The sequence below is a fragment of the Callospermophilus lateralis genome, chromosome 10 (assembly GCF_048772815.1).
Source record: "Callospermophilus lateralis isolate mCalLat2 chromosome 10, mCalLat2.hap1, whole genome shotgun sequence".
Classification (NCBI taxonomy): domain Eukaryota; kingdom Metazoa; phylum Chordata; class Mammalia; order Rodentia; family Sciuridae; genus Callospermophilus; species Callospermophilus lateralis.
In genome coordinates this window covers 1,025,951-1,047,324 of record NC_135314.1, presented here as the reverse complement: position 1 = coordinate 1,047,324, position 21,374 = coordinate 1,025,951, and the positions used below count along the sequence as shown (strand labels likewise).

The 21,374-nt window shown below is 64.9% G+C and overlaps 1 protein-coding gene across 5 annotated transcripts in view; it reads left to right on the top strand.

The window, feature by feature from the left end:
• Col18a1 (collagen type XVIII alpha 1 chain) overlaps positions 1–21,222 on the top strand; it is a 100,898-nt gene extending 79,676 nt beyond the window's left edge. For 3 of the 5 annotated variants that reach the window (XM_076868070.2, XM_076868068.2, XM_076868065.2), the window contains 29 exons: positions 339–401; positions 916–942; positions 2,247–2,378; positions 2,863–2,925; positions 3,727–3,753; positions 4,460–4,495; positions 5,018–5,080; positions 5,330–5,365; positions 5,634–5,723; positions 6,463–6,492; positions 6,587–6,613; positions 6,891–6,953; positions 7,287–7,361; positions 7,951–7,977; positions 8,229–8,282; positions 8,699–8,773; positions 9,373–9,441; positions 9,818–9,860; positions 11,570–11,632; positions 13,183–13,226; positions 13,503–13,637; positions 14,104–14,257; positions 14,353–14,426; positions 14,653–14,781; positions 15,720–15,752; positions 17,451–17,699; positions 18,203–18,400; positions 18,968–19,083; positions 19,911–21,222. In XM_076868070.2, coding sequence (XP_076724185.2) covers positions 339–401; positions 916–942; positions 2,247–2,378; positions 2,863–2,925; positions 3,727–3,753; positions 4,460–4,495; positions 5,018–5,080; positions 5,330–5,365; positions 5,634–5,723; positions 6,463–6,492; positions 6,587–6,613; positions 6,891–6,953; positions 7,287–7,361; positions 7,951–7,977; positions 8,229–8,282; positions 8,699–8,773; positions 9,373–9,441; positions 9,818–9,860; positions 11,570–11,632; positions 13,183–13,226; positions 13,503–13,637; positions 14,104–14,257; positions 14,353–14,426; positions 14,653–14,781; positions 15,720–15,752; positions 17,451–17,699; positions 18,203–18,400; positions 18,968–19,083; positions 19,911–20,121 — 2,406 coding nt within the window. In that variant the 3' untranslated portion in view covers positions 20,122–21,222. The remainder of the gene's footprint in view (positions 1–338; positions 402–915; positions 943–2,246; positions 2,379–2,862; positions 2,926–3,726; positions 3,754–4,459; positions 4,496–5,017; positions 5,081–5,329; positions 5,366–5,633; positions 5,724–6,462; positions 6,493–6,586; positions 6,614–6,890; positions 6,954–7,286; positions 7,362–7,950; positions 7,978–8,228; positions 8,283–8,698; positions 8,774–9,372; positions 9,442–9,817; positions 9,861–11,569; positions 11,633–13,182; positions 13,227–13,502; positions 13,638–14,103; positions 14,258–14,352; positions 14,427–14,652; positions 14,782–15,719; positions 15,753–17,450; positions 17,700–18,202; positions 18,401–18,967; positions 19,084–19,910) is intronic. The other 2 variants (XM_076868066.2, XM_076868067.2) reach the window with 2 other exon arrangements.
• Positions 21,223–21,374: the final 152 nt, after the last annotated feature.

Sequence of the window (21,374 nt, the reverse complement as noted above, 5' to 3'; positions counted from 1 at the left end):
CGGGAGGGCTGCAGGTTCCAGCCCAGCCTGGCGGCTTAGTGAGGCCCCGTCTCAAAGCAAATATGAAAGGGGCTGGTGCAGCTCCAAGGTGGCACCCCTGCCTAGCATGTGCCAGGCCCTGGGGTCAGGCCCTGGCCCTGGGACAGGAGAGAGATGGGGACAAGCCCTGAGTGCAGTTGTCTCAGGGCCAAGTCAGGTGCCCTGCGAGCGGGGGGACTCGCCCCAGGTCCAGGGACACGCTACGTCCTGGCCTCTTGGGAACCTGAGGTGCAGGTGACTGAGCCAGCCCCAGCTCTTCGCGGGGGGCACCCAGACCCTCACCGGCTCCTCTCTTGCAGGGCCCCCCCGGTGCTCCAGGAAAAGAGGGTCCACCAGGAAAGACGGGCCAGAAAGGCAGTCTTGTGAGTCCCCTGCCACACGCCCTGTGGACGTGACCTAGCACCACCGCGGAGCCAGGGGGTGGAGGGGCCTGCACGTTTGGGACAGGCTGGGGACAGGCCTCAGCCTGGGGGTCTCAGGACCGCGAGGAGAGCTCAGGCTCTCTTGGCGATGCCAGGGGCACAGCTTTAAGGCCGACTCTGCATTTGTGGAGTTTTGTTTCGCGTCTCCGTTGGGTGGAGTCAGAGCTCCTGGGGGTGGCAGGCCTCCCGAGGCCCCGGTGGGATTTCTGTGAAGGAGGGGTGGGCGGAGGCCTCCTGGGGACAGGAGTGAGGAAGGACCGATGGAGCCGGGAGGCTAGACACGTGCTCCTCTGGGGTGGACTCTCCCTGCCAAGCCCCAGGCTCCACCTGGAGCGGGCCCACGGGCCCGGGAGGCAGCATGGCCGCCCTGGTCCGAGCTGGCCTGGGACATCTGCCTTCCCCTCGCTCCCTCACTGGCCTGGACCTGGTGGTAATGCTGTCCTTCTCCCCACAGGGTGACACAGGCGCCCCAGGACCCAAGGTACAAACGCTGGTGCCATTCTCCATGAAGTGCTCCGAGCTGGTGCAGGGGGTGCTGTGGTCAGGGAGTGTGCTCCTGCTGCTGCCACGGCCCCAGCTCTGTCCATGCTGCCAGGAATCGGGCAGGGCCACGCCTCCCCTGGTGCCCCTTGCCCCCGAGTCCTGCTGTCCTGGTGAAGCGAGGGCAGAGGTGTCCAGTGAACACTCCAGGGGTGGGGGGCTTCGGAGGGGCCGCGAGCCGCAGGGTGGGAGCTGCCCAGGCCCAGCAGGACCCAGCGTCCCCACACGGCTTCCCAGGGGAGCACCCTCCCAGCCCTGCCCGCACTTCTGATGGCAGCCTCTGCTCCTCAGGCCTTCCCTGCCCCCCTCTTGTGGTCCCAGCCTCCCTGGGACAGGCCTGAAGTCTGGGCCTGCCCTGCGGGACCCTCATCTGACTCAGCCAAGCAGCCTGCAGGGAGACCCTGGGCCACCTCCTCGTGAGCCTGCCCAGGGGAGAGGGGCAGGGACAGCACCCTGGGAAGGAGGAGGTGCTGCCTGCCAGCTGGGCGGGGTCTCTCCTCTGCTGGCCACCTCCACAAATGTCCAGGACAGCCCCCACCAAGGCACCCTCCACCCAGAAATGCCCAAGACGCCCAGGGCTCCCCTCCTTGGCTGGGTGGTGGGTGCTGGCCCGGATCTAGGTGGAGGCAGATTAAACCAGAGTGGAGGGGGTGGAACCAGCCCTGGGTGGACTGGGTCTGAGGGTGGAGCAGCGGGAGGGGCCGGGACGCGCAGGAGACTCTGGGACCAGGGTTGGCCGTGGCTGCAGCAGCCCAGGGCTGGGCTCAGCGCCAGGCACCTGCGGGGGCAGTGGGCAGTGGGGAGGGGTCTACAGAGTGGCCGGTTGCCACTCTAACAGGGCAATGGGTCACATTCCTGCCGGTTTCCGGCCAGCACTGGGCTCGGGGTCTCACAACACGGTGTGCCGCTGTCCCATGTCGAGAGATGTGCTGGTTGTCCTGGTTTTCCGAGGAGGACCTGAGGCTCAGGGAGTGACGTGGCCGTGAGCGAGCGTGCTGGGCCACATGCATGTGCTGTGCTCTGGGGAGCAGGCCACAGGCTCGACGTGCAGCTGCAGGTCTCGCTTGGCCCTTGGTGCTTGTGGTTGAGCGGCCTGGACCCTCACAAGGACTCGCGTCGCTCCAGCGTGTTCGCTCTGCACTCTCCACTCTGCAGGACACAGCCATCCTGGGGACACGGTGGCCTCTGGGGTTGCTCTGAGACCCAGAGGCAGAGGGTGGTGACACTGTTCTTTACCCTGGGCAGGGAAGCAAGGGAGACCCTGGCCCTGTTGGTGCTCCCGGGGAGAGCGGCTTCGTAGGAGCCCCTGGTCCCGCTGGACCTCCAGGACCGCCGGGCCCCCCTGGGCCACCAGGACCAGGACTTGCTGCTGGATTTGTGAGTCCTAGCTCCTAGGAGGCCAGGCGGCCATCCCACCTTCGCCCTGGGGCAGCTCCGGGCTGCCCCGCTCTCGGCCAAGCATTGCCACACAGCCCGGGCTGTCCCCGGTGGCCCGTGAGCCCTGAGGGCTGAGGGCTGCCAGTGCTGGTGGCTCCCATGTACGCTGAGCACAGGTGTCCATGCCCATCGTCCAGTGATCAAGCTGTCCTCCCCAGGCCCCTGTCCCTCAGGTCCCTAAAGCCCCTCAGGGGACAGCCAAGTCACAGCACAGGCGCAGGCCAGGCAGATGAGCCACCCTGGAGGGACTGTGCAGGCCCCACCCCACCAGGTCCCTGTCACTGCGAAGCCCCCCAAGGACAGCTGTTTCCCAGGTGGCCTGGCCCTGGGAACCACCCACTCTGCTATGGCCCAGCTCTAGTAGCCCAGGCCCAGGGTGGGGTCCTCTCCTCTTTAAGAAGTGTCCCTCTTATGTCCACTCCAGGACGACATGGAAGGCTCCGGAGCACCTTTCTGGTCAACAGCCCGCGGCTCTGAGGGACCACAGGTACTGCCCATGAGCTGGGGGCCCCTATGTGCCTGTAAAAGGCTCCCGTGGGCCAGGAGCGGCCACAGTGGGGGGGGGCTGTGTTCCCAGGCACTGTCTACCCTCGGCCCCGCCCCCTGGGGACACTGTTGAGTTGAAAGTCCCTCCAGAGGGAAATGCAGTGGTGGTCAGGGTGAACGAGCCAGGGTGGACAGGCCTAGAGGACCAGTCTTTCCTGGGAAAGGAGACGTGGAGCTCTCTCTCTGGCCCTGGTTTGGGGACGTAAGGAACAAGGGCCTGAGCTGATCTGACTTACACAGAGGGTCGCGTACGGCATCTCCACCCTGCTCTGCGCCACCTGTGACACGGCAGGGTCGGGTCAGCCAGGAGGGTCTGGGGAAGATGGGGCCCTAGTGTGGCGCCCACAGCAATGTCGTCTCTAGAGGTCACTGTCCCCCTGTTAGGAGGTCCTGCCCTGCTCTGGGCCACAAAAATGGCTCCAGGGCACCGGGGGGTCTGGAGGGACACGCCCGTGTCAGGGGCAGCTCACCACTTGCCCTGGGTGGGCGGTTCCACACCGAGTGTTTATGTCTCCGTTTCATAAGACATGAGTCTGCTGGGTTCCGGACGGGCAGGGTGGCTTGGGCACCTGGGCCCCGGGCTGGCCCCGGCCTGCTGCCGTCTCGGGGCGCTGCTCCCCCACAGGACGCAAGCTTCATCTGGGGTGGAGCTGAAGTGCTGGGATCAGGCTCATTTTCCCACGGGAGAGAGGTCTCCGGGCAGGGCCGGGCTGCACTGATGCTGTCTGCTCTGCCCCCACAGGGACCACCCGGCCCGCCAGGACTCAAGGTCAGTCCCCTGTTTCCGCGCTGCCAGTCACAGCTTTGGTGACTCGGTCTCCTGATCCCAGGAGGGAAACTGGCAAAGTGCAGCCAAAGCCTGATGGGAAGACAGCCAGGGCCTTGCAGGGCCGAGCAGGGGCGCGGCCCTCTCCCCAGGCCTGCAGAGCTCCCTGGCCCAGGCACCCGAGGGCACGGGAAGGGGCCCCTGGAGGACCCGGAGCTCTGTGCTGCTCCCCACCCAGGACCCAGCCCCACCCCTCCCCAGGCCTGAGCTGGTGCCGGGCAGGGCCAGCGCGGGGGACCACACGGAAGTCCAGGCCGGGGTCCTCGGCTCCCAGGCCGCGGCCCTTTCACCCGCCCCGGCAAGCCTTCCCCAGCAGGAGCTCTGTCCAAGTCAGCGGGTCCCCTCGGGGCCCGCTCCGGCCAGGCCCTCCTGTCCCACTGCCCCTGTGGGAAGCTTTGCTTGGCTGTGAACCTGGGGCAAGTTCAAAGGCTGAGCTTCCAGAAGGTCACTTATGCCTCTCTGGGGTCAGTGGGCTCTGCCTCCAGCCTCCAGAACAGTCCAGCCAGGTGCTGCGGGAGCATTGGGCTACTCGTGCCCACTGTCCAGGGCCTCTGCTCTTTGCGGGCTGCACCTGGCACTCAGCCCCTCCTCCACGGCTTGCCCACTCTGGGAGTGCCCACCCACTCACTGAGACACTTTGTCCATTTAGGGGGATCCTGGAGCCAGCGGGCCACCTGGGGCCAAGGTAAGCCCCTGACTCAGGTTCAGGAACTGGACCACGGGGGGACCGAGAGGGACCCCGGGAGCCTGTCCTCCCATACCACAGCAGATGGGGCCATTGGGCTCCGCCCGTGACAGCCAGGCCTGTGTGGAGGACACGGGTGACAGCAGGGTCAGGTCCCACACTGCCCCTCCTCCTTGGCCTGCCTCTTTTCCTCACACTGGAACCCTTCCTTGATTCGGAGGTGGCCCGCAGGGCACGCAGGCCAGCCCAGCCCAGTGTTCCCTGGGTGTACCAGCGGAGGGCACAGACCCCACCTGCGCCCCACGGCCCTTCCCGGGAGCCAAACACGCCTCCGGCCCGACTTCCCTCCTCCTCACCCACCCACAGCCCCAGTAGGTGACAGGCAGCATCACCCGGGGCTGAGCCAGTGACCAGCAGAAACCCAAGGGTCCTCACGGTCACGGCCTCTCTGGGCTTCCTCTTGGTGAGTCTCCACAGCCCCAGGCCCGGTGGCTGACAGGCTGGACCCTCTGTTCATTCCAGGGGGCAGTTGGAGCCGACGGAGCCCGCGGGTTTCCTGGCCGAGAAGGCGCGGCAGGGCCCCCGGTGAGTGACCCTGGTGGCCCCGGGTGTGGGGCATGAGGCCCTGGAGGAACTCTCCCGTAGAGAGCTGGCCCACCGGCCGCCTTGGGTCTCCTGGGGGCCCGGCCCTGCAGTTCCCGTGCCCCAGGGCCCAGTGGGCCTGCTGGACCCTGGGGGCCTTGGTGGCTGTCCCCGCCCCAGCCCCCGCCTGCCTGGGGGCGCACCCCCCACCCATTGGCGCCTCTGAGCGCCGCCACCTCCTCGTTTCTGCAGGGACCTAAAGGAGACAAAGGAAGCCCCGGAGAGAGAGTGAGTGTCGGGCAGCGTGGGCTCAGGGCCCACAGCGGGTGGACGGTCGGCTGGCTTCAGGGTGCTGCCCTGGGTCTGCACCCACGTGGCTCCAGATGGGACAAGGCGCTCAATTTGGCAGGAGTGGCTCTTGGGGCTGGGGCGGCCTGTCCACACCCACGATGCCCTCAGACCCCGTGGGCTCCAGGAGCCACTCCAAGCCAGGTGGGCTCTGGGTCCTGGCCAGGGCCGCTGTGCTCAGGGCTGGACCTGCGGCTTTTTCTTCCAGGGTGACCCAGGAAAGGATGGAGTGGGACAACCAGGCCTGCCTGGGCCCCCGGGACCCCCGGGGCCCGTGGTCTACGTGTCTGATCAGGACGTAAGGACGCTGTGTGGGTGGGAGGGGCTGGGGGAGACAGACGTGTGGTCAGCAGCTCGGATTCCTGCTCTCCCTGGAAGGAGCTGCCCTATGCAGAGTTAGAGCAGTGATGGGGGCAACCACCAGGGCTCAGGTCACATTCCAGCACCGACAGCTGTGTGACCCTAGACACTTACTTAACCTCTCTGTGCACAGCATCATTTTCAAAATCAGGAACACTGTAGTCCTTGGGCACAGGTTGGATTAAGTCTGAGAATGGTCAGAATTGCGCCTGGCCTGGGCCCATCTGAGTACCGGGAGTGGACAGGAGGGCAGATGGGACAAGCACAGCAGTGTGAGAGGAGGGAGGGACGGCTCAGGGCAGACCCAGAGGCCGGGGCTAGGGACCCTGGCCAGGCCAGTGCTCGCAGGCGCAAGGGCCCAGTCACTGGAGAGCCCTGTGGGTGGGGCCTGGAATGAGGCTGAGTATCCGGGGGGCGGTCAGCGGGAGCCTGCAGCAGAGCTGGAGAGGCTTATGGCCTGGGAGCCCGTGGCCTGGGGCGAGCGGTGGTGTCCACCAGTCCCTCTGCCCCGGATGTCCCTGGGAAGGCCAGGCCAGGGCCCTCAGGATGGCTGCCGGGAGCAGCACCTCCTCTGCACTCCTGGAAGGGTCCTGCTGCCCTCCTGGCGGAGACGCTGGGGCCGGGTCCACTCTGAACTCGTTCTCCCTGTCTCTCTGCCTTCTGCTGGCTGTGCACAGGGAGCAGTGACCAGTGCACCAGGGCCTGAGGTATGTGCTCTTGTCGCTGAGCAGCTGCTCGGTCAGTCGCGGGGTGTCCTGAGGGCGTGGCCACCCTTGGCTGACGCTGTCCCTCTCTCCGCAGGGCAGGCCGGGCTTCGCAGGCTTCCCTGTAAGTGGCCCCGCTCCCGAGCTGGCTGGGGTCTGGAGGGGTCTCCCGTAGGGCAGAGCAGAGGGAGCTGCGCGGGCCTCGCGAGGCCCAAGGGGTGGGCGGAGTCACTGTCCTGGAGGACAGTAGCAGGAGTGAGCACGTCTCTGCCCCTGGCCAGTCAGGACCTCGCGATGCTGGTGCCAGACCAGGAGCAGCCATAGGGCAGGATGTGGGGGTCCTGGGAGCTTGGTGGACACTGGTTCCAGGGATGCTCATTTCCGCTTGGTCTTGCCTCCAGGGACCTGCTGGACCAAAGGGCGACCCGGGCTCCAGAGGCGAGCAGGGCTTCCCAGGACCCAAGGTAAGGGCTGGGGTGCCATATGCCCAGCTGCTGCCGCCAGCCAGGGGCCAGCGTGATTGGCACCCAGCTTCAGCCAGAGCCAAGGTGTGCTTCTGGTGGACAGCCTTCCTTGGCCCAGTGGACAGTCTCCATCTGCCCAAGTGGCCACTCTGGGGTAGACCCCTAGTACAATGGGGCTGTATTGCCCCTAGTGACCTCTGAGCAAGCGTGTGGCCAGCTGCAGCTTGGGCTGTGTCCGTGTCCATCCCTGTTCCTGGGTGTTCTCCTTGAGGCCTGGGGACACCATGCCGCCCTGCCTGCCGGGAGCCCTGACCTGTGACTCTGCTGTTCCAGGGGGAGAAGGGAGAGCCTGGCGGTGTCTTGGGTCCTGACGGCAGAACCCTGGGCCCTGCCCAGAAAGGAGCCAAGGTGAGGGCAGCACCCCCTGCAGGCCACCAAGGAGACATGGGGGGCTTGTCCTCAGGGAGCGTGGTCCTGGCACACGGGCCTCTCCTGCAGCCTGGCCCTCTTGCACTCCCATGTCCACCTCTCGGCCACGTGGGGCGTGCCCTTGCACTCCTGTGCCTGCTGGCCAGGGCAGTCAGGACAGCCTGGAGGGGCCTGTGCCCTGGGCCCACCCCAGCAGCAGCCCACAGCAGGCCCTGAAGAGCGGCTGACTGGCCCCCTGTGCGCGGAGCCCAGAGCCCCTTGACTGTTGGGATGGACCAAGAATGTTGGATCCGCAGGCCCAGAAAGACTGTGTCCTTGGCTTTACCTCTGCGTAGGGCCTGAGATGACCTGGCCAGGCCTGGCACAGATGGGCCTCGAGCCTCAAGACCCAGGGCATGCCCTGCCTGTGCAGCTGCCCAGGTGCAGACCCTGTCCAGAACCCCAGCTGGGTCTCCCGACCTCCCTGGTGTGGCTGGCAGCCCAGGGGCCACCCAGCTTGTAGATGTGGCTCGGGAACCCCAGGCGGGGAGCACTGCACCACCTGACAGTGCCTCTGTTTTCTGTCCAGGGAGAGCCGGGCTTCCGAGGACCCCCGGTGAGTAGGACCCTCGTCCTGAGCCACTGTGCTGTGGTCGGAAATGACCTCGTCACCTTGCCTGGCTGCTGGGCACATGGCCCCAGTACCTATATCTCAACCGCAACTTGAAACTCAAGGGACTGTTGGGCGGGACACAGTGGGCGGCTCACAGTGGTGCCCAGCGTTCTGGCCCTTGGCTGGCCCTTCCCTTGGCCTCAGAGCCCCCTGCTCAGGAGGTCCTGCAGCCTCAGTGCACATCCTCTCTGCAGGGTCCGTATGGGCGGCCTGGGTACAAGGGCGAGATCGGCATTCCTGGACGACCGGTAAGCACCGGGTGTCTGGTCGGGCCTCTGCCCCAGTGGGCAGCAGGCCAAGCCTGACAGGTGCAGAGAGCCCTGACCCACCGCAGGACTGGCTTGGGGAAGGGTGGGCAGCTGACCTCCTGGGCACAGCCCATATCCTAAAGTGGCCAAAGGATATCCTGGGCCTTGTCCAGGGAGAGCTCAGGCCAGAGGATACCTGGGTGTTAGAGGGTCATGGTCTGGTCCTGCTGGGTCAGCCACCTCCCACCCCACCCCCTGGGTGCTAGGGCAAGAAGAAGCGGGAGGGCCAGCGCAGGGCAGGAAGGAGCTGCCCAGGTGGGTGTGGGTGGCTGAGCTGTGGCCCAGCAGCCTGGCCGGCGGGGGTCTGCAGCTGTCCCCCACAGTGCCCAACAGCCCACCACTGTGCTCTGGCCCAGGGTCGCCCTGGGGTGAATGGGCTGAAGGGAGAGAAGGGGGAACCTGGAGACGCCAGCCTCGGACTTGGAATGAGGGTGAGTACCCTGTGAGGGGTGGACAGGGATGGCCAGGGCAGCCAGGGACAGAGTGGCCTGGCCAGGTCTGGGGTCCCCAGTTCACCTGTCAGAAGCTTCTCAGAGCTGCTGGCTGGGTGACCACAGAGCGCTGGTCTTCTGACACACGTACACAAACACCCACGCAGACACGCACACGTAATGCACACACCTGCACACTCCCAGCCACCCATATGTGTATGTGTGCTCACACGCATGCTCCTGTGTGCGCTCAAACGCACCATGCACACACACATGCACACACGTGCAGCGTGTCGGAGTGGCACGTGACCACGCCCACCGGGAACAGCAAGGCCACGGGCTCTCTCAGGAGGCCCACGCGTGGAGGTCACGTCACACAGCTGCTCGGAGAGCCACAGGGCTGGGCTGGCGGGTGGGCCATGGCAGGTGGTGTGGTCCCCCTGGGGCTGGCCCTGCACGTGGCCCCTCTCGGAGGGAGAGGGCTCCCAAGTGGAGCTTCCCGTGCTGCAGGCTGAGCCCTCAGGTAAGCAGTGAGACCCTGGTTTGATCGACACACACACCTCCCAGTCACCCATGACCAGAGCTCTCTCACTCCACAGGGCATGCCCGGCCCCCCAGGGCCTCCAGGGCCCCCAGGCCCTCCGGGGGTGCCCATCTACGACAGCAACGTGAGTATCCAGGGCCCACAGCACTTAGTCCCTGTGCCTCCCACTCTCGGGCGGAGGAGCCACCACCCTCCTCTCCCTGTCATTGGTTCCAGTCCTGTCCCCAGGGCCTCTGGGGTGGGCTGGGCTGGGGGCTGCATTTGGGGCTGTGGATGAAGAGGCATGTCCCCCAGGAAGAGCGAAGGCCCAGTAGGGCGGTGACCCCCACAGGCAGTGCGACACGGCCAGGGCTCCTGACTCCACGCACCTGTCCCAGGGCTCCCCTGATGTGGCCTGTCAGAGGGGCTTGGGGCTTCTGGGTTTGGGGACCCCAGGTGGCTGGTGGCATTGGTTTCCAGAGCATTGTCCCTCAGAGGCCACTTTACCCTGTTCTTTGCAGGCGTTTGTGGAGTCTGGCCACCCTGGGCCTCGGGGACTGCAAGGTGAGAGTTCCAATGCGGCTGGGGGACAATAGCCTTCCACAGGGAGGTGGAGGACATTGTGCTCCGGACTGCACATTGCTGAGCACCCACTGGCTGACCAGACCTCCCCAGGTCCCATCCCAATCCTCAGGGCCCTCCCAGTAGGGCTCCCAGGACCTGCCATGGTGGGGCTGCACTCGGGGGTCCACCCATGTGCTGTCTTTGGTGTGGGTATTAGCACAGCCTGCAGGGTGGGCCTGGAGGGGTGGTGTGGTCCCCCTGGCCTGCAATGTGGGCCTGGAGGGGTGGTGTGGTCCTCCATGGCCTGCAGGGTGGGCCTGGAGAGGTGGTGTGGTCCTCCATGGCCTGCAGGGTGGGCCTGGAGAGGTGGTGTGGTCCCCCTTGGCCTGCAGGGTGGGCCTGGAGGGGTGGTGTGGTCCTCCATGGCCTGCAGGGTGGGCCTGGAGAGGTGGTGTGGTCCTCCGTGACCTGCAGGGTGGGCCTGGAGAGGTGGTGTGGTCCCCCTGGCCTGCAGGGTGGGCCTGGAGGGGTGGTGTGGTCCTCCATGGCCTGCAGGGTGGGCCTGGAGAGGTGGTGTGGTCCTCCATGGCCTGCAGGGTGGGCCTGGAGAGGTGGTGTGGTCCCCCTTGGCCTGCAGGGTGGGCCTGGAGAGGTGGTGTGGTCCCCCTGGCCTGCAGGGTGGGCCTGGAGGGGTGGTGTGGTCCTCCATGGCCTGCAGGGTGGGCCTGGAGAGGTGGTGTGGTCCTCCATGGCCTGCAGGGTGGGCCTGGAGAGGTGGTGTGGTCCCCCTTGGCCTGCAGGGTGGGCCTGGAGGGGTGGTGTGGTCCTCCATGGCCTGCAGGGTGGGCCTGGAGGGGTGGTGTGGTCCTCCATGGCCTGCAGGGTGGGCCTGGAGAGGTGGTGTGGTCCCCCTGGCCTGCAGGGTGGGCCTGGAGAGGTGGTGTGGTCCCCCTTGGCCTGCAGGGTGGGCCTGGAGGGGTGGTGTGGTCCTCCATGGCCTGCAGGGTGGGCCTGGAGAGGTGGTGTGGTCCTCCATGGCCTGCAGGGTGGGCCTGGAGAGGTGGTGTGGTCCTCCATGGCCTGCAGGGTGGGCCTGGAGAGGTGGTGTGGTCCCCCTTGGCCTGCAGGGTGGGCCTGGAGGGGTGGTGTGGTCCTCCATGGCCTGCAGGGTGGGCCTGGAGGGGTGGTGTGGTCCTCCATGGCCTGCAGGGTGGGCCTGGAGAGGTGGTGTGGTCCCCCTGGCCTGCAGGGTGGGCCTGGAGAGGTGGTGTGGTCCCCCTTGGCCTGCAGGGTGGGCCTGGAGGGGTGGTGTGGTCCTCCATGGCCTGCAGGGTGGGCCTGGAGAGGTGGTGTGGTCCTCCATGGCCTGCAGGGTGGGCCTGGAGAGGTGGTGTGGTCCCCCTGGCCTGCAGGGTGGGCCTGGAGGGGTGGTGTGGGTATTAGCACAGCCTGCAGGGTGGGCCTGGAGAGGTGGTGTGGTCCTCCATGGCCTGCAGGGTGGGCCTGGAGAGGTGGTGTGGTCCCCCTTGGCCTGCAGCATGGGGCCTGTCACCTCTGCTCCCCACGAGCGCCTGTCTGACTGTCCCCATCCACTGCCACCCCTTTCTGGTCTAGGAACTCTCTTTTTACACAGTGCCTAGAGGTCAGGGCCCACATGGGTAGAGGGGCCCTCAGGTTTCCTTGATGGCACTAGGTCTCTGTTCCCCCAGGGCTGCCAGGACCTTCTGGACCAAAGGGTGACAAAGGAGAAGTGGGCCGGCCTGGACCTCCAGGTGAGCGTTCTGTGTGCCCCAGGCCCAGGGTGTGTGGGCAGCCTCCTGGGTGGGCCCTGAGCCCTCTGCAGGGCAGTCGCCATCTGACCCTGCTCTAGTGGGAGGAAGTGCCTTCTCAGGCCATGGATCTGGGGACACCTGGTCAGCCACACAGCTAGGACCTGGGAGGGACAGGGTTCCAGCAAGAGTTCCCCACCATCCCACCACTCTGGAGCAGACAGCTGCCCACCTGCAGCCCAAGCTAGATCCAAGATGCCCGCCCTCCCACAGTAGGTTCCAGAGAGCGCGTGTGGCCAGGGTAAGCACAGAGGCCCTTCTGTCCAGGGCTGCATGGGCCAGCTCTGAATGAGGTCATCCAGGTGGGTCCCTGCACTCCGTCTTCCCCGAGGGGAGTGAGGGCTCTCTGCTGGATCCCTGGCCGGTGCCCGCCCTGACCAACCAGGCAGGCTGGGTGGAGGGTACAGCAGCTGCATGACTGCTGGGAGCCAGCACATGGACGCCAGAGCAGGGGCCGGAGGGACTAGTCGGCCTGCCCCCCGCTGGGGCCACCTCCGAGCTGGGAGGCAGCCCGTGCAGGTGGATGGTCCCCAAGGCCCGCCAGGAGCAACAGCGTCTCTCGGAGAAGGTGGTGGGAGCTGGGACCCTCCTGCGTCTGCACACCACACCTGGGGTCTGAGCAGGAACAGGCAGGCCAGCCAGGATGTGACTCTGACCACGTCCAACAATGACCGAAGGACAGAGGTGGAGCGCACAGGGGAGGCTGATTCCGGGCACTGGTAACTGCTCAGGCAGCTGAAGCCACCGAGGAAAGAGCTCGAACAGGAGGAGGCCAGCAGAGCACCCAGCCGGTGCAGGGTGGGGGTCAGTCCAGGGTGCCTGTCACTGGTCAGCCAGAGAAGCTACGGTGAAGGCAGAGGGCCCAGAGTCTCCCAAACCTGAGGCGAGATGCGGAGCCCTCTGCACCTGCACAGGATGGGCAGGACCACTGACTGAGTGAAGCCAAGTGGCCACGCCAGGGAGCTGCGTGGACCCCAGCTGGCCAGGTCCAGCCACCTGCCCACGTAGGCCACACGTAAGCCAAGTGAATGATGAGTCGGTTGAGCCTGGAGAAGAAGCCAGATTGGTCCTCCCTGCCCCCAGAGGCCGTCACCACAGTCACAGGAGCCCCACTCCCAGGGCCACGCTCTGCTCTGCAGAAGGACCCCAGCCCGGCAGGAGCCACTGCTGACAGCTGGCAGGCCGAGCCCAGGGCCCAGGAGGGGGACGGCGCTTCCAGCAGGTCTGCCCACAGACGCCAGCAGGCCACCAGCCACGGGGTGCAAGGGCAATTTAGGAAAAGCAACGACGGACAAGTCTGAAGCAGTTAAAAATGAGATTTTGAAAAGAAACCATTAGCAAAAATATTTAAAACTCAATTAATTAGGAGTGAATTTAATGAAACCTGCACCCATTCTCTGTGGAGGACACAGGACAAACGGAGGTGGAGGGGTGTGACCCCTCCACGAGAGGGTCACCCAGGGGTCTCCAACCCGTCTCTCTCCCCTCTGCAGGGCAGTTCCCCGTGGACTTCCTCAGCCTGGAAGCGGAGATGAAGGTGTGTGACTTTGCTGGCCACGTCGGGAGGGTGGGTCCCTGTCCCTGGCTCGTGCCGAGGCCGGTCCCCAAGTCCTCAGTGCTGAGTGTCAGTCTGAGACGAGGCTGGCTTCTGTGCTGCCCGGACAGGCCACCACCTGTGTTCACTCCCCAGAGGGGCACCTGGGCGCCCTGCCACTCTGCAGTGGGGGAGGCCTCCCCTGTGGCTCGTGGGGCCAGTGTCCCCCTGCCCTCCCCACCCAGCGCAGGGCTCTCAGAGCAGCATTTCCCTCTGCAGGGAGAGAAGGGGGACCTGGGGGACACTGGACAGAAAGGAGAGAAGGGGGAGCCAGGGGCCAGCGGCGGATTCTTCAGCTCAAGTGTGCCTGGACCCCCAGGTCCCCCCGGCCCACCAGGCTACCCTGGGATTCCGGTAAGACTGGGCCCCAGGCTGCCCACCAGACCATGCTGGACAGGGCACTCTCCCTGTACTCTCTGACAGCCCAGGCCTGTTGATGTCCACCCAGGCCTGTTGATGTCCACCCAGGCCTGTTGATGCCCACCCAGGCCTGTTGATGCCCACCCAGGCTGAGGCAGCGCCTGTGAGCTCAGGGCCCAAGCCACCCACGTCTTTGTCTGTGACCAGGGTGTGGCAGTCCCCTCGGGGACATAGTGCAGCTCCCAGGGTGGGCACAGGGGCTCAGACACCTTACAGTTATCTCATGGCTGCGTCCTGCCACTGCCCCGAGAATCCCAGGGAGCCTGGGCCCCGCTTCTGCCTGGATTGCCGAGGGGCCTTGGGGGGCAGGGAGGTGACTGAGGCTCGGAGGCCATTCCCGTGAAGGGACCCCTGGCTGGCTATGCAGGGCATGACACAGCGCGTTTTGGTTTTTTCCCAGGGTCCAAAGGGAGAGAGCATCCAGGGCCAGCCGGGCCCACCCGGACCTCAGGGACCTCCTGGCATTGGCTATGAGGGGCGCCAGGGCCCTCCAGGCCCCCCAGGCCCCCCTGGCCCCCCGGGGCCCCCGTCATTCCCTGGTCCTCACAGGCAGAGTAAGTCGGGGGAGGTGGGCCTGGGCAGGGTCCTGTCGGGCTCCCCCAGAGCCACCTGCGTGGCTGCGTGGGGCCACCTTGCTTCTTTCTTGTAGCTGTCAGTGTCCCTGGCCCCCCAGGCCCACCTGGCCCCCCAGGGCCCCCTGGAACCCTGGGCACCTCTTCAGGGGTAAGCTTCCAGGCAGGTGGGGGTGGAGTCTGGGACGCTCAGGGAGGGGGGGCCTGCCCTGGGTGCAGAGGCCGTGGCAGAGGGACCCGTGTGGGCTAGGCCCACATGGGTCACTCACCTAGGGCCTCCCATGGGTGGCCACAAAGAAGTCCACACCCAGGCTGGGCCCTGCTCCCCTCCCCGTCCCCCTGGGCAGCAGGAACCCATGCAGGCTTGGGTCCCGCAGGTGAGGATCTGGGCCACCCACCAGACCATGCTGGACAGGGCACGAGAGCTGCCCGAGGGCTGGCTCGTCTTTGTGGCTGAGAGGGAGGAACTCTATGTACGGGTCCGAAACGGGTTCCGGAAAGTTCTGGTGAGTTCTCTGGGCAGCACTCTCCCTGTACACAGAGGGCCCACCAGGCGTAACCTGGGGAGATGCGAGGCATGGGGCTGAGGAAGGCGAGGAGCCACGCCCACCCAGCAATGGCCAGGCCCTCGACAGCACCCACAGCAGGGCCAGGTGTCCCCAAGCAAGGCTCCTGCCACTTGTCACTGTTTAAACACTCATCAAACTACTTTTGAGCATCTTGGGTAAAGGGAAACGACGTTACGTGTGTCACGTATGCTATGCTGGGCTCCTGGAGCTCACGTGGGCCTCGGTGACGGCAAGCCCCCACCGTCTTGAGGCAAGGCATCAGTCAGGAGAGGCGTCAGGAGCCCTCGAGCCACACGCCCTGGCTCGGCCCTGCTGGACAGGGCTCGGCTTTGTCTCCACACGGTGTGTTCTGAACCCCGCTGTGGGGGAATCCTCAGACACATCTTGGCTGCCCAGCACCAGGGCCCAGCTCCGGTGACTCATCTGGGATCACACACCTAGCCTTGGCCCAGAATGGATGGAGCGAGGCCAGCCCTCGCTCCTGCTCTCCCAGGACCAGGAGGGGCCCAGCCGGCACTCCTGGGGCTGTGTCTTACCTGTGTAGCAAACGTGAGGACCGGGCAGCCAGCCTGTGCCCTCAATAGCCCACCTCATCCCTGGGAGTCTCTGTCCACCTGAGCTGAACTTCTGGGTGTCCGGGTTTCCGTTGCTTGTCCCCAGGCCTAGCCAGACCCCGTGGTGCGCCCCCAGGGCCCCTGCTGGCCAGGGACAGGCTATGGGGTTATCAGCAGACACGGACCGGGTGCCCACATGTGCCTGGTTCTGGGAAGCACCCTGGGTGGCCTCTGCCCTGGTGGGAGGGCTCATTTGGGGGAGGGATGAGCCGATGGGGTAGGCTGTGGCCGTGTCAGAGTGACCCTGCTGTTGCCTTGCAGCTGGAGGCCCGGATCCCTCTGCCACCCAGCACGGTAAGGGGATGCTCTCTCTGCACAACCCTGGGGGCTCAGCAGGGGACTCTGGGCCCGCACTGACATGTTTCTGGAGTCACACTTGGTACCTGCAATCCTGGAGCCAAATGTGTGCTGTCAGGGTGTCCTTGCTGGGCAGAGGGTGAAGACCCCCAGGAACTCTGCCACGGGCTTCGGTTGTGTCCGCACCTCATTGCCCCCCTCAGCCTCGATGTCCCTGGGCCACCGTCCTCCTCTGTATCTTTCCTCACCTGAGCGCTAGGCATGCCCCAGGGAGAATGGGTGTGGGCAGATGAACAGAAGAGTAGGGGGTTGGTGGATGGATGGATGGACATACAGATGGATAGACAGGTGAGCTGGTGATGGCTTGATGGATGGATGGACAGGTGGGTTGGTGGGTGAGTGGATGGATAGACAGATAGATGGACGGGGGGTTGGTGGATGGATGGGTGGACAGGAGGACTGGTAGATGGATGGACGGATAGATGGATGAATGGACGGATGGACATACAGATGGATGGACAGGTGGGTTGGTGGATGAATGGACAGGTGGATACATGGATGGACAGGTGGATACATGGATGGACAGGTGGTTGGTGGATGCATGGGTGAATAGATGGATGGACATACAGATAGATGGACAGGTGGGTTGGTAGATGGATGGACAAGAGGATTGGTAGATGGATGGGCGGATAGATGGATGAATGGACGGACGGACAGATGGGTTGGTGGATGGATGGATGGACATACAGATGGATAGACAGGTGAGCTGGTGGATGAATGGACAGGTGGATAGGTGGATGGATGGATGGACTGGTGGGTGGGTGGATGGATGGATGGATGGACAGGTGGTTGGTGGATGGGTGAATAGATGGATGGATATACAGATAGATGGACAGGTGGGTTGGTGGATGGATGGACAGGAGGATTGGTAGATGGATGGACAGGTGGATTGATGGATGGATGGATATACAGATGAATGGACAGGTAGCTAGGTGGATGGATGAGTGGGTGGGTGGATAGAGAAATGTACAGGTGGGTGGTGGATGGGTGGACCATTGAGTTGGCACCTGGATGGTAGGCAGCTGGGGGGTGGACAAGGGGTGGCTCAGGAACGAGGCCGTATGCTATGCAGTGCGTCAGGCTATGGGAGCTGCCTGCTGTGGGCTCGGCTGAGTCTGCTCAGCCCTGCGTTCATTCATTCAGCACATGGCAGGCCCCTCCCAACACTGCCACACTGCCAGAACCCAGTGTGGGGCAGCTGTGGGGACAGTGCAGTGTGGGGACAGGTGAAACTGCCATGCGCCAGGCGTTCAGGACCCTGGGGACAGTTGAGGAGCTGGGAGTGGGGTCATGGAGGTCACCTCTCCGAGGGGGACCAGCAGAGGCTTCAGGAACTGAATGCTGCAGTCAGGGCCTTGGTCTGGGTGGCCACGGGGCTGTGGCCAGCAAGCACGGCAGTCTGAGCACAGGGGCCTGGGGCCCCTGAGCAGAGGGCAAGTCCAATGATCAAGTATCCAGAGCTGGCTGGGCTCCCACCCCTCCTGCCCCTATACCCAGGGTCCCCCAGGGTCTGGGTGGAGCTCCCTGCCTGTCATCTTGAAGCCACGCCCCCTCCAAGTGCACAAAAGGACATGCAGGGGGAGGGGGGTCCTGGTGTGTGGGAGCCCACTGCACAGCCTGCACCTGGACCTGCAGGACAATGAAGTGGCTGTCCGCCAGCCCCCAGTGGTGCAGCTGCACGAGGGCAACCCATATCCCTGGCGGGAGCACTCCTACTCCACCGTGCGCCCCTGGAGAGCAGACGACACCCTGGCCAGCCCCCAGCGCCTCCCCGATCCCCAGCCCTACCCTGGAGCTCCGCACCACCACGGCTCCTACGTGCATCTCCGGCCAGCCCGCCCCACAGCCTCACCTGCCCACACTCACCAGGACTTCCAGCCGGTGGTGAGTGACCCCAAAGTGGGTACATGTCCACCTGGCCCTAGTCCTCAGGGCCAGGTAAAGGGGGTGGGCAGCCACAGCTGCAGGGAGGATTCCCGAGACTGGGGCACTGCAGGTGGGCTTCTGACTAGGCAGTGCCACACGTGGTGGCCACTGTCCAGCCTGAGGCTCGCCCTCTCATGGCCAAGTGGCTGTCAGTCCCCTTGAGGTCCTAGAGGCTCCAGGTGGCAGAGGAGCCCACACAGCCAGGTTGGCCCACCGCTCTGGACCTGCCAAGCAGAGCCCATGGGCAAGGACATCAGGGTCCACGTGGGGGTTTCCTGGGACCGCAGCACCTGCCTCTGCAGCCCTGGCTGGTGGTCTGGGTGTCCCCGGGCACCCATCACAAGGCACGTGGGGCTCAGCCCTCCATGCCTGTCCACGTGGTACTGTAGTGTGCAGGGGTTCAGTGCTGTCCCCAGGGCCCCTGCGGTCACCGGGGATGCAGTGTCAGCCTCTCCCTGCAGCTCCACCTGGTCGCGCTCAACAGCCCACTCTCGGGCGGCATGCGCGGCATCCGAGGGGCCGACTTCCAGTGCTTCCAGCAGGCGCGAGCTGTGGGGCTGGCTGGCACCTTCCGTGCTTTCTTGTCCTCGCGGCTGCAGGACCTCTACAGTATCGTGCGCCGTGCTGACCGTGGGACCGTTCCCATCGTCAACCTCAAGGTGAGCGGAACACGTCCTGTGGGGCCCTGGGCTCACGAGGGTGTCCCCAGATGGACCCAGGCCTGGGCTGGGGCTTGCTCTGAGGGTCCTTCCCCAGCAGAGGCTTCTCCAAGGGGCTGGAGGCCGACTCCTGGGCAGACACGGTGGGCGTGGGAGGGCAGCCCTGGTGTTTCCCGGAAGCCCTGGGCATGCTCACAAGTGACAGGTCCTCACACACCGGCCAGGTTGGGAAATGCCAATACATCGGTGCCACCCAGCCCAGCAGCCCCGGCCACGGTACCCCCCACGTGGCTTCCCTCCATGGCTCTGGAGTCTTCAGGACCACTGACGGTGGATGTGCAGACCCCAGGCCCAAGACTGGGGAGGGTGGCTGGGAGCAGGAGGCCAGCATGAGGAACAGACCCCTCGGCCTTAGTCTAGGATCCCAGCGTGTGGCTAAAGGGTGGTGAGGGTCTCATTGGGCCTTTGGGGTCTGCTGAGGCACCTGGATGGGGCTGGCTCCCTGGCTTGCCCCTCTGGCTGGACAAGACCAGAGACCGAGGAAGCCCTGCCAACTTCCCTCTGCAGGATGAAGTTCTGGCTCCCAGCTGGGAGGCCCTGTTTTCAGGCTCCAGGGGCCAGCTGAAGCCCGGGGCCCGCCTCTTCTCTTTCGATGGCAGGGACGTCCTGAGGCACCCTGCCTGGTAGGTCCCCTGTGCACGGGATGGCAGCATGGGGAGAGCCCTAGAGGAGATGTGTACCCCTGGCCCCCAACACGGACCCCAGCCTCTGGCCTGACCCTACCCTGCCCCAGGCATGATTACGAGACCCAGAGGAACAGGAGAGATCCTTGTTTAGGTGCCCCCTGTCCACGGTGGACAGCTCCACACTCACCGTCTGTGACTTGGCCAGTCTGTGCCCCCAATGTAAACACCACAGGGAACTAATGATCCTGAGAATCACTGCCCAAGGCACAGTCCCGGGTCAGCTGTGTGTGCTTGTATACTGATGGAAATGACCACTGTCCCCTAAATGGCTTCACGCCTAGCACCCCTCCACCTGCCGCTATAACAGCATGTTCCACCAGTGCTCCTGCCTTTGAAAGGGTGGCTAGGGTGTCTTCTGGGCCAGTGTGTTCCTGGAGGTGCCCAGATCCTGGCCATCTGCTTTGAGAAGCACCCAGCCTGAGCGCCACAGGCGGGACTCAGTCACAGGACCCCCTGAAGGTGGAGGTGTCCCTAGCCAGGCAGCACCTGGCTCCCTTTGCCAGTGAGGGTTATCGGGAGCCAGGTCCACCCAGCTGGGCAAGACTGGTCCTGAGGTTGCCTGGTCCAGGCTCTGCCCCAACACCTGCCCCTTCTGCAGCTGGTGTACCCAGGAGGTGGAGCTAAGGAAAGCATGGACCTCACAGCCCTCCCTCTGCCCAGGGCCAGCTATTTGCTGGCCTCCACCTTTCCTCCCCCGGGGGCAGGGGTCTCTGCTTGCGGAGGGGTGGGTGTGGGTGTGACTGACAGCCAGGTGCATCTTGCAGGCCCCAGAAGAGTGTATGGCATGGCTCAGACCCCAGTGGGCGCAGGCTGACCGAGAGCTACTGTGAGGCGTGGCGGACAGAGGCTGCCGGAGCCGTGGGCCAGGCATCCCCACTGCTGGCGGGCAGACTGCTGGAACAGGAAGCCACAAGCTGCCGCAACGCCCACGTGGTCCTCTGCATCGAGAACAGTTTCATGACCTCCTCCTCCTAATAGGGTCTCTGCTGGCTCGGACGTGCATGAAGCGGGGCTCTCAGGACAGGCACAGGGCAGGGAGCACCTAGCCAGCCCCCGGGACCTGGCTGGGACATTCCTACACAGCCCACATTTCATGTAATCCTCCAGAAATAAAAGGAAGCCAAAGAGTGTAGTTTTCTAAAAGTTGACAACAGAAAGCCTGATGCCAAGGCTTCCGGCCTCTCCCCTGATGGCCTATGCTGGCCAGTCTGTCATGGCCCCGTGCTCTAAGAGGCCCAAATCAGACCTCAGCTGGATTTCAGCAAGAGGCTGACGCAGGACTTCCAGCCCAGAGACCTGTGCTTACCCCACCTGCAGGCTCCTGAGCTCCCGGGCGCTGGGAAGGGCCCCCTGCCACTCTGGCAGGCGCAGACCCTCTCCTGCCTCCACCTTGCCTGTGCTCAGGACCCAGTCCCACTGCAGACCAGCAAGATGTTGGGTGCTGACACCTGGTCTGCAGGGCACCTGGAGCCGTCCCCTCCCACTCAGGCTGTGCCAGAGGCAGACAGGCATGGGCTTGCTCAGGTGGTGAACAGGACGGCCAGGCACGGGGCAAGGGCCACCTCTCCTCGGCTTCCTGCCATCTGCAGCAACCACAGTGCCCCCACTGGAGCAGAGTCCAAGCTCAGGGCCCACGGCCACCCCAGGCCTGGCCATGTTCCTCAACACTGTGCAGGGCCAGGAGTGTGGCCGGACTTGGTGTGTCTGCGGCTTTCCCCAGAGCCGGCCGACGTGGGGTCCTCCAGGCCTCTCCCTGGCCGGCCTCCCAGGTGACCCAAGACCACACCAGATCTGACCGGAACTTGACCCAGCCAAGTCGAAGCAGGAGTGTTGTGGGGCTCACAAGTCCGGCTGTGGCGCCTCCTGCCCCAGTGCTCCGCTATGCTCGGAAGTCCAGAAGTCTGGCAGTGTGTGTGCTCAGGGCCACGCTGGGCTGCCCACAGCCACAGTGCCAACACACCCCTACCTCGGGATCTGCTGTCTGAGGACTGGGAGAAAACTGGGGGGCTGGTTCTGCACCTGTGTGTTTCAAAGCCATTTCAAATAGGCACCAAATAAAATGACCTTCCACGGAGACCATGTTTGTGAGCAGTTTCCCCACGTGAGAAGAGCAGAGCCCTGCAGAGTGAGCTCTGTCCCTGGGTGTCCCCCTGCTGGCACACACAGCGTGCTTGGCTGTCAGAGCACGTGAACAGGCATCTGGTGTGCAGATGTGCACACATGCATGA